The sequence below is a fragment of the Limulus polyphemus genome, unplaced genomic scaffold (genome assembly GCF_000517525.1).
Source record: "Limulus polyphemus unplaced genomic scaffold, Limulus_polyphemus-2.1.2 Scaffold2188, whole genome shotgun sequence".
In the NCBI taxonomy this organism is placed as follows: domain Eukaryota; kingdom Metazoa; phylum Arthropoda; class Merostomata; order Xiphosura; family Limulidae; genus Limulus; species Limulus polyphemus.
The window spans coordinates 177,327-187,954 of NW_013667798.1; the positions used below are offsets into that span (position 1 = coordinate 177,327).

General features: G+C 29.6%; 1 protein-coding gene across 1 annotated transcript in view; it reads right to left on the reverse strand.

The window, feature by feature from the left end:
• Positions 1-729: 729 nt before the first annotated feature.
• The window catches only part of LOC106466213 (protein ROP-like), a 25,937-nt gene continuing 16,038 nt past the window's right edge, over positions 730-10,628 (reverse strand). The window contains exons 9-12 of the mRNA XM_013926461.2: positions 9,719-9,820; positions 9,331-9,422; positions 6,620-6,774; positions 730-5,093 (exon numbers count right to left, since the gene is read on the reverse strand). Coding sequence (XP_013781915.1) covers positions 5,032-5,093; positions 6,620-6,774; positions 9,331-9,422; positions 9,719-9,820 — 411 coding nt within the window. The 3' untranslated portion in view covers positions 730-5,031. The remainder of the gene's footprint in view (positions 5,094-6,619; positions 6,775-9,330; positions 9,423-9,718; positions 9,821-10,628) is intronic.

A 10,628-nucleotide genomic window follows, 5' to 3' on the forward strand; every position in this document is an offset into this window, starting at 1 on the left:
TTAAAAAAATACATACCAATAAATAAAAACTACACATAAGAAAACAAGTATCTGTAGTACTCACTGACACTCAAAACAGTATTGCACTCAAGTAGCATTCTTCAGTAGGCCTTGTTCTGTCTCACAAAGTTGGATGTCCAAGAAAGAGTTCGTGTAGCTTTCAAAACATAATCACTAGAATAGAATGCCCAAACCTATAACAATTTAAATGGTGTTCTAGGAAAGCTGTAAATAGGTTTAAAAAATTCTGTTAATGTTCAGAGCTCCAAATCTGATCAGAACAAACCAGGCAATTCTATCAATTAATGCCTTTCACAACCAAACAACATACAATAAGATGTATGTAGAGGAGAATCTGCTCTTTCTATTGGTTATAAACATGTTGCAATAAGCATGTAAGGTTAATTAGCATACAATTTCGGAAGTCAGAGAGAAAGAAGCAAGGGTTTCTCTGGTGGGTTTGTCAAATTTCTTGATATCTAAGCAAATAATGAAGGCAGAAAGTTAGTTCGCAAATTTTAGATTTTTGCTAATAATTATGCACAACTTGTGTTTCTAACTGACTGAAAACTGTAAAATCCTATTATAGAAGTTACAAGTTTCTGAAAATGATAAATCAAAGCAAAGATGCATCACAAAATGTAGAAAAATGAAGATTGAGAATTTTTTAAAGTTTTTTTGAAAAATTAAGAAGTTCAAACTTCGAAAATAACTATTTGAAACATAAACTACATTTTTATGCCAAGTTTATTGATACATTGATAATATAATTTAATTAAATTTTGAATGTAACACCATGAAAGGTTGTGACACGTACAACAGAGCCACGCCTGAATATTTATTTCACAGAACATAATAAATATATTCCCAAATGTGACAAAATTATTGTGCATTAAAGAATTTTTTTAATAATTCTAGATGAAACAGAAATCAGTCAATTTACAGATTGGTAAATTGCAAAATAAATAATACTATTGAAAGAGTTTCTAAAAACTACAATACATCAGTTTTTTCAAACCTGTTGTATTACACATGAACTAAAACATTTACATACATGATATAATTGTTACAATTTCTAATAAGAAAAGAAGAATGTTAAAAAAAGGAAACTGTTTCTCCAATTACCAAATCAAGTCTTAATATATCTAAATTAGTTATGACTGTAAATATATTTAAGTTCATAATACGTTTTAAAACAACGAACCTTGGATTCAGTTAAAACAAATTTGATGTGTTCAAAGTGGAAATAAAAAATGAAGAAATTTAAGACACACAGATTAATGAATGGTTACACTTAATATCTATGTTTCTATAATAACTGCTTTATTTATATAGATTCCAAAATTAAGTTTGCTAAACAATTTTAAGAAGAAAGTTATCAAGCACAAGTCCATTAAAACTGTAAAAGAACTACAACCAACACAGTGCCCTGATCTACCTCGATACTTAATTTCCATCATTCCTCTCTTGAAAACCAGCTGAACTTTAGCAAAAAATGGTGAGTGGTAACTATCTTAATTATGCAAACATCTAGACCTTCCCTTTTCTAATTAAAATACTCTGTTCCAAACAGTCTTTGTGTTGCCAAATAAGTGGCATGCCACACCTTCATAACCATCAGGGTTGGTCAGCTGATTTGTATGTAACACCAGCACAGGGGTTAAAGTGGAGAAATATGAACAATGGAAGATTGCAAACATCTTTTAGCTTCTTACTGAAATAACTTTAAAAAAGACAAAAACCATTGTTACTTCACAGGGTTTGTCTGTCTACCAAGTCCGATACTTGTCCTATAGCAAACACCAACCAGCTTCTATAAGTGAATCAAGCCAACTGGTATAACACTATATCATGAGGACAGAAGCCCCATTCCCTAATCCATAAATCTACCTACCAAGTCCAATACCTGTCCCTATAGCACAGTGATTCCCAATCTTTCTACTACTGAGGACCAGATAGTTCTGATCCCACAATATCATGGAACAGTTTGTACAATATCAACTTTTTTAAAGTAATTTTACATCACATTGTAAAACAATGTACTTCAGTAGCTATACTTTAAAACACTGAAATAACCCCATCCATGAACCAGCACCAATTCATGGACAGCAGTTGGGAACCACTACTATATAAAACATCAACTAGCTCCATTCCATGAATCAATACAAATGGTATAACACCATATCACATGGACCGAAAACATTTTCCCTGATCCACAAACCAGTGAACAAAACATAGGCATCTAAGAAACCTATAAAATTAATACACCATAAATTGATACACTAATGTGTCAATAATTCAATATCTGCAGTTTTACAATATAAAATGTTTTAAATATTCTTCCCTCACCACAAGTTACCTACTTGATATAGGTAATTTACATATTATATTATTTATTGCTCCATTTGACAGATTGTGGTTTTTTCTACCACTAAAAATAAATTGTTTTATAAAAAAAAATTGTTGTATTAGTTAGGATTTTTTTTATCCTTATGCCTGAAACTTGAATTCCTGATCTTTATATAATTTTTGACATTTTATGTTATTACCAAATGCTTTCAAAAATGTGACATGTTCCTACTTACAATTTACAGCCAAAGAGAGTTTATAATATTAAAATCAACTTGACTCATTACAGATGTTGTATTGTATCAATTTAACTCTGTTTTTTAGGGTTATTAAGAAGCAAATTACACATTTTTATGATACAAGAAGTCTTGCTTATTCAACTAACAATTTGCAATACAAAAGCTTTTACATAATTTTTACAACATTAACAAATCAAAATAATAAAACATGTATTGATGTACATTTGGAAAGTTCACATTTTAGAAATAAACTAAAAACACTGCTATTAATAATTAGGTAGAATTATGAATCAACTAGAGATACATCTCAATTACCTTAAGAAGAAACACTAAATCATTCAAAAGTATAATACACATGCACTCTACACGGTTCTGCTATTCTTATGATTTCTCGCTGAAATGAACTAATATAATTTTGAAGTATACAACATTTTCTTAATATATTACACATTAATATTTACTAATAAATTACACAAGTTATGTATGCTGATCAATAAATATTCACATCATTCTGTATTTAAAACAAACCAACTGGTATTGCCTTTTGGCAGGAAATGTCCAAAACAAAAATATAAATGAAAACGTCTTCTGCAGATTTCCTGATGTTAACACTAGCTCATTTGACATACAAGCTATTTTTCTTAATTCAATAGGATACAATATGTAACATCTAAACAAACTAGAAAATGTATTAATTCCTTATCATAAATTATGAATACAATGTTCTGATAAACTACTTCACACACTGTTTTGCATAAATTTCTCTACTAGCTTTCACCTGTTAGTTGGTAAGCCACTCTGGATTTTCTATTTTCTGGAAAGTGTTGCTTGTAAGGCAAATTGTATTAAATAGAAAAACAACAACCACAATATAGATAATTTATATTCAATCAATAGCCTTCTTAGCATTAAATTTCACAAACCAAATTACAAAGTAAACATATGAAGTACCACAAAAAATGTAAATTTAATTTATTTTATGCTACATGTAACTGTTCATCCCACATTTTGCTATAAGCGAATCTTAGTCATTTATATTGAAGCTATTCACTATTTGAAGACACACGAACATCTTACATAAAATAACACAATCCTTGCATATATCCAGAACAATTGAAAGTACACTAAACTTTAAGAATTAGTAAAATACTAGTTTTAGAAAAAAGATCAATAATTAAGACTAACATTCTTTCTCCATAAAGGCCATTTACTAACATATAACTTAAGCTACCAAAACAAATACTCTTAAACACATGTAATGTGCTAAATATTTTCTAAATACATTCAATTTAAGAATGATTCTTGACAAATTATGTATTGCAGAGCAAGTTTAATAATACTGTATCACCTAAAGTGGAGCAAATGTTTAATGATCTCACAACACTTACAATGATATACTTGTTCTACTAACGTTAATATTGTTTGCTGAAGCACAACCCACACACAATACTAAAATATTAAATCATACAATATCATCCTTGGACTCTCTGCTAAGGAAGCATCAGGTATAAGGATGTAAATAAATTACATGGACATTCACTCACAATGAAAAAAAAAAAAACATTTAGTGAAAATTCACAATTTATTTTATCAAATGAAAATTCTTCTATTGATCTTTAAACAACAGATATTTTTAATAATTGTCCTTTACCAATTTTATAGTGGTTTGAAAATCCCACAATTGGGAAATACACGAAAAAACAAAAACAACAGAAGTCATAATAAAAGGTGTCAAATCCTCTTACGCAACAGTAACACGATGAGAAAATGTATTATGTATGTTTGTGAGGATGGTGTACGTCAATCTACACAAGACACAGTATCTTACCTTAGTCCTGTTCATTTCATTGTTCTGTTGAACTGGACATTGTGAATTGAAAGGAGTATAATACAGGTGTAACCTTGTGCTGTAAGAATAATAAGGATGGCGTACGTCAATCTGCACTAGCCATGAATGGTCTATAAACATCCTATTTAGTCCTCATACTTTTATTCTGTTTAGTTGAGCTACGTTGAATTGTATATTGTGCTGTAAAGATCTTACTTCAAAGATTTATGAACACTTGTACCTCTTGCTCTTTTGAAAAAGTCAAAGGGTGATTTTGTGAATTTTGTTTATGCTTCAGTAAACAATAGTGGCATGTTACATTATGCATATATATACCGAGATTAAACACACAAAATAAATAAATTTCAACACCCGATGCATAATGATAGGAAAATTTATCTTAACAAGTAAGTAAAAAGATCGTTAAAACCTTCAATTATTTGGGTTTTGTTGAAACGATAAATAGTTTCAAGAATTGATAAAAACATCAAAGACTATACAGAAGAAACAAGTAAGAGGTCAATGCCACTTCTTAGTGCATACCTAATAATTAGATTAGAAAATTTAATGTTAATAGCCCACATTTTCATATTTTACTGGTAACTTTTGACCACATTAGCTGCTCAGGTCACGAAGATCACTAAGAAACCCTTCAGGTGTGAGAATATGGTCAGATCCTGAAACAAATTAACAAATCTATTACAAAATAGGACAAAAGAGAATTTCTCACACACTTGTTTTGAGATAATGATCAGTTATTAGAACACATGAAGACACACTGTAATTACAACCATTGGTTTTCAGGTTGATTTTAAGGTAAATGCAAATCACTCAGGAATGGTATGTTAGGAAATCTAATGTACAGAATTTGGCAAACATAAAACTTTGGATGAAAATACGCTAATAAATATTTTACAAGATAGATGATGAAAATAAAACACCAAAATTTCTTTACAAAGATTCAATGCCACAAGCTTAAATAAATTATTTTCTAATTTCTAACATTAAGGTCAAACTTCAATAATAATAAACAAGAACTCTCACTTTGACACCATAGATACTATACCATCAAGGTGCATATGACATCAATTGTACAATCCTTGTGTGTCAAATCATCTTTTGGTGCTGTTAACCTAATGACTACTGATCTTACGACATGCAACACAAAATCTTCCAGTACTGTTAAACAACAACTACTGACCATATGACATGTAAAAATGCATAAATGTACAATTAACATTACACAACGATTACTGATCATACAACATATAACATATGCATGATAAATCATTTTGGTACTGTTACATCATGATTACTGATCATACAACATGTGCATGATAAATCGTTTTGGTACTGTTACATCATGATTACTGATCATACAACATGTGCATGATAAATCGTTTTGGTACTGTTACATCATGATTACTGATCATACAACATGTGCATGATAAATCGTTTTGGTACTGTTACATAATGATTACTGACCAAACAACACATAACATATACATGATAAATCTCTTCTAGTATGTTAACATAATTACAGGCCATAAACATGTAACATGTACATGACAAATCAACTTCTAGTTATCTTATGCAATACCTATTGGTCATTAAACATGTAGCACATACATAACAAATCATCATTAGTTTTGTAACGTAACAACCACGAGCCATTAAACATGTAGCATATGCACGATAACTTTTATCATATTGTTACATAATGACTACTGATCATACAAGATTTAACAATGCGAGCATATCAAATCATCTATTGATACTGTAATGTAATGACTACTGACCACTGGTTAATATTTATTTACCAAGAGTTCAATTTATATCATATATCGACACCAAAATACTATGGTAAATAAATGCACATATAATAAGAGAATCAGAAGTAAGAAAGAAAAAACCTAGGAAAATTTAACTTTATTTGGGGAAGTCCTAAATAATTATATTTTGTGTTACAGGAAAAGGTTTCTTTCCCTGAATAATGCATGTGTCTATAAACTAATTACAATAATACCTTAAATAAATAAAATAATCAAACCATAATATTATTCCCCAATTCATTTATAAAAACCACTAACTTTTTTTCTACAATGTTTAAGTATTAAAGCAACAACGCTCTAAAACATAACAAGACCAGCTGTTGTTGAAATTAATGGACGAAAATTAATTTCTAAATCTTTTCAAAGCTTACCAAGCATAACTTCCCAATTCTTCATTACTTTTGTGACTTCATATGCACAACGGATCTCAGAATAAGTAATTCCTCCAATCACATATATAATCAAACGAGGAACATTCTTCACATTTGGTGTGTTTTTATCTTTGTGCCAGTGGCCATATCGCACACTATGAAGAAAAATGTATGTCAAGTAAAGGAAAGAATAGATAAAAAATACAAACACTTATTTGTTAAATTATGAACGTTAATACATTGGCAGAATTAACAAATCAAATACATATAATTTCATTAAAAACAAAGTTTTGTGGGATACTTAAAATAATCTATTAATTACATGCAATGCACAAGTATTTGATAAAAAATAATAAATCTGTGATGTACTTCTATAGACAAGTACTACAAACAGCTTTTCATACAAATATCTGTATATTTAAAAAAAAATTGTAAATGTTTAATTCCTTGGCTAAACTTTACTCAAATGCTGTTAATATGACAACCTTTTAAGTTTTGAAGCTAAAAAAGAAAAACAATTGGAAAGAATTTTCAAAATTGTTTCATGTTTCTGAGACTTTAAGGTCCAGAGGAAAATCATTTCCTTTTTAAAATTCTGCTGAGAACTTATAAGGACAAAAGAAAATCTCATTTATTTCTTCCTGTAACAGCATACAAGGTTTGAAGTTATAGATTAAACTATTCTACTTCATCTAGCCCAAATATGCAGTTGATCAGCTTGATATAACAATTTTAGTGGACTTGTAAACTTGCTGAGATACCAATACATTTTTCAAACCAACCAAACAAACCCCTATCTCTTAACGTTTAGTATTGCTTACTAATCAACTTTAGATGGCTGATGGAGATGCTTATAACTACTAAAAAGAGTGGATTATTTTCTATATAAAGCTTGCTATGCACTTTCCACTTTTGGCAGCAAAAGTAAACAGTCAAAAGGATTTGCTTTGTTTGTTGTTATCACATTTGATAATGTTAAGGCTAAATGAATTTATAAATCCATTTACAGCTTACTGAGAAAAATGGATAAATTGCGGTAGTTTTAAGACATTTTATTCTCATGGCTGATATATTTGTTGTATTCTAAAATGCATATTTTAAAATACATGAATTCTTTTTTGGATGTCAAATTTATGAAACGTAAACTAACATGAGTGTTGTTTAAAAAGTTTCAACTAAATTGGTACCATTTTCGTATCTTTTTTCTTATGGTTTTATTGCAGTACTTTGTATCCACTGGATACAGTAATCGTCAAGTCCACAAAGTAATAAGTTATAGCATCAGCCAGTAGCTTTTTCAGGCACTGGTAATATTAATATTGCGTGAAATATGGCATGGGTGTATGATTAGCTCAAACTTGGGGAACTTTAGACATTTTACTGAAGTTTGTTAAGCTAAGCTGAGCAATTTATAATATTAATAGTTTAGTTACATTTGTTAAAAAGAAGAAAAAGTATTCATTAAAACGAGGATTTGTATTACTCACTGTATACTCAAACTCATTTGCACTCATAAAAAAAATCAAAGCCATGCTTTTGTAAGCTTCATAAAATGAAAGAATGGTATTGCTCATTTTATTGTGTTAGGGTAGAGAAAATAAGAGATGAAATATAACACTTTATTAAATTTGTATTCTAGATGTTATAATAATGAAATAATAAGATTGTGAGAAGAGAAGTTTTTATTCTCAGCATGAAAAATCATCTTTCACTCAGACTGAGCCAGTAAAAGCTTTGATATTTTGTGTATTAAATACTTATAATTAGTAAAAGCCTGTAAAATTTTATGAAAATACATTTAGTAAATTTAGAGCTATAGTATGTATAGTTTTTACAGTTCCACAGTTGGTCAAATCAGACAACCTCCGGAGAGAGTTAATCCTTTTCTGGACCATAGGATGTGTCAACTTCTTTCTTCTCACATCAGAAATAATTAATTTGAATAACAATTGTACAAATCTTTCTGTACAGAATCTAGTTTAAGTTTCATATAACTTGAATTTGTTTTTTTCTTTGTGAAATTTCCAATTTTTTTTTCTTGTGAGACACTTTTGATAAAAGATTAAAAATACTTCATCTTGATTGTTTATTACTGACCTGAAAGTTTATTTCACATATCTAATGTGTTTGATGTTAATCTATATTTCTTTTGATATTTTATTTTGCTGATTGACAGCAAATCAACTTTGTTAGTTTGCTTAGATAAAGGCTTAGAAATTACCTCTGAGCTTCAGACTCATGCTTCAAAATGGCATTATTGTTACCATCGTCAGGCATTACATTATGATTTTTGTCAATAATGTTCTTGTTCAAGTTCATTTCTAATAAATATCTTTTTAAAATAAATAATAATAATATATTCCACAAAAAATTAATTGTATCATTTAAAATAATTTGTAGTTCTTATGAAACTCCCTAAACTTACCTGATGCATTGTTAAAAAAAGAATACTCTTATATCTTTCACACAAATACAATTTAACACAAACATTACCAGGAATGAAAAGTGTGTGTTGTAAGTTAAGTATTAGGATCCTTTGTTCACTCCCTACTGGACAGCTAATATGTTGATCAACCACAAATTATGGCCGCAAAGCCAAGTTTCCTTAGTAAATGTTCAAACCACATAAAAACAACAATCTTAGAAGCAATGGCCACTTAATGTCATAAACTTTAACAGAATCAGCAGTATTTCTTTAGCCTTATAATTACCTTGTAGGAGTTGGTCGACCATAAGCTGATGGTGCCACCCGACCAGCCAGGAAAGGGAAATGCTTGCTATCCAACTTATCGTCAATAGCATCCTGAGGACACAGAGAATCAAGTTAAAATAACTCTTAAGCATCTCAATGATGTTGTGAATCATTCTGTGATTATAAAAATAAATGTATCTCTTATTTAATTAGTTATTTAAAAATATATTCTTTCACTAACAAGTCACTGAAAAGTCTAAAAGATAATACTTTATGTTTTCTAAGTATCTTGAAGAGAATGTTTTATAGAATCAACATTAAAATTTCAAATGGTTTTAATAACTAAACCATTTTCTAGAATTTTAACTAGCATGAATGGAAAGCGAAATAGACAATCAGAGCCATACCTCCATGACATCCTTAATAGAAGGAGTCCAACGGGACATCTGGTAGGTCTGTTCCGTGATACGTTCCTTTCTTGGGACTTGATACAATCTTTTCCTGCTTCCCTGTATAACATATATCTATGTAAATAACCTAAGTACTTGTTTTTGAGACATGCAATATATCCAGAACTTAGGTGGCTCACACCAGTGTATTGAACTCACAATCACAGTAATCTCAGAGCTGGAGCAAAGAAAATTCCATTTCAGATGGAAAAACATTTTTTACAAACTAATTTTAAGAACTTTTTATTAACCTTCTAGGGTTAATAGTTATCATTTTTCTTTAATTACCATTGGAGTTTATAAGAGTTAACAGTTGAATCAAAAGACTCACTTCGCACTTATGTTTTAAGATAAATACTTGATAAATAAACTATCTAATCCATTATATACACCTAAACATATGAAAGGAAAAATTAAATACACTTAAGACCAAACATCTATAACATTAGACAGGAAGCACCATATTTCATAAAACAGGGGTATTAAATATTGAAGATATCATGTGTGTCATGATTTATTAATTTAAAGAATCTGCTCGCTAATTCATTTAGATCAACAATTTGCTTTGTCTTATCACTGAAAATAGTAAAAATTATAGGAAGTCAGTCCTTTACACTCTCTGGTAAAATCAGTATCAATACAAGCTTTAGTGCTTGACATGTCTGTCTCATAAAACATTTCAGTCCGTTACACTCTCTGGTAAAATCAGTATCAATACAAGCTTTAGTGCTTGACAGGTCTGTCTCATAAAACATTTCAGTACTTTACACTCTCTGGTAAAATCAGTATCAATACAAGCTTTGGTGCTTGACATGTCTGTCTCATAAAACATTTCAGTACTTTACACTCTCTGGTAAATTCAGTATTA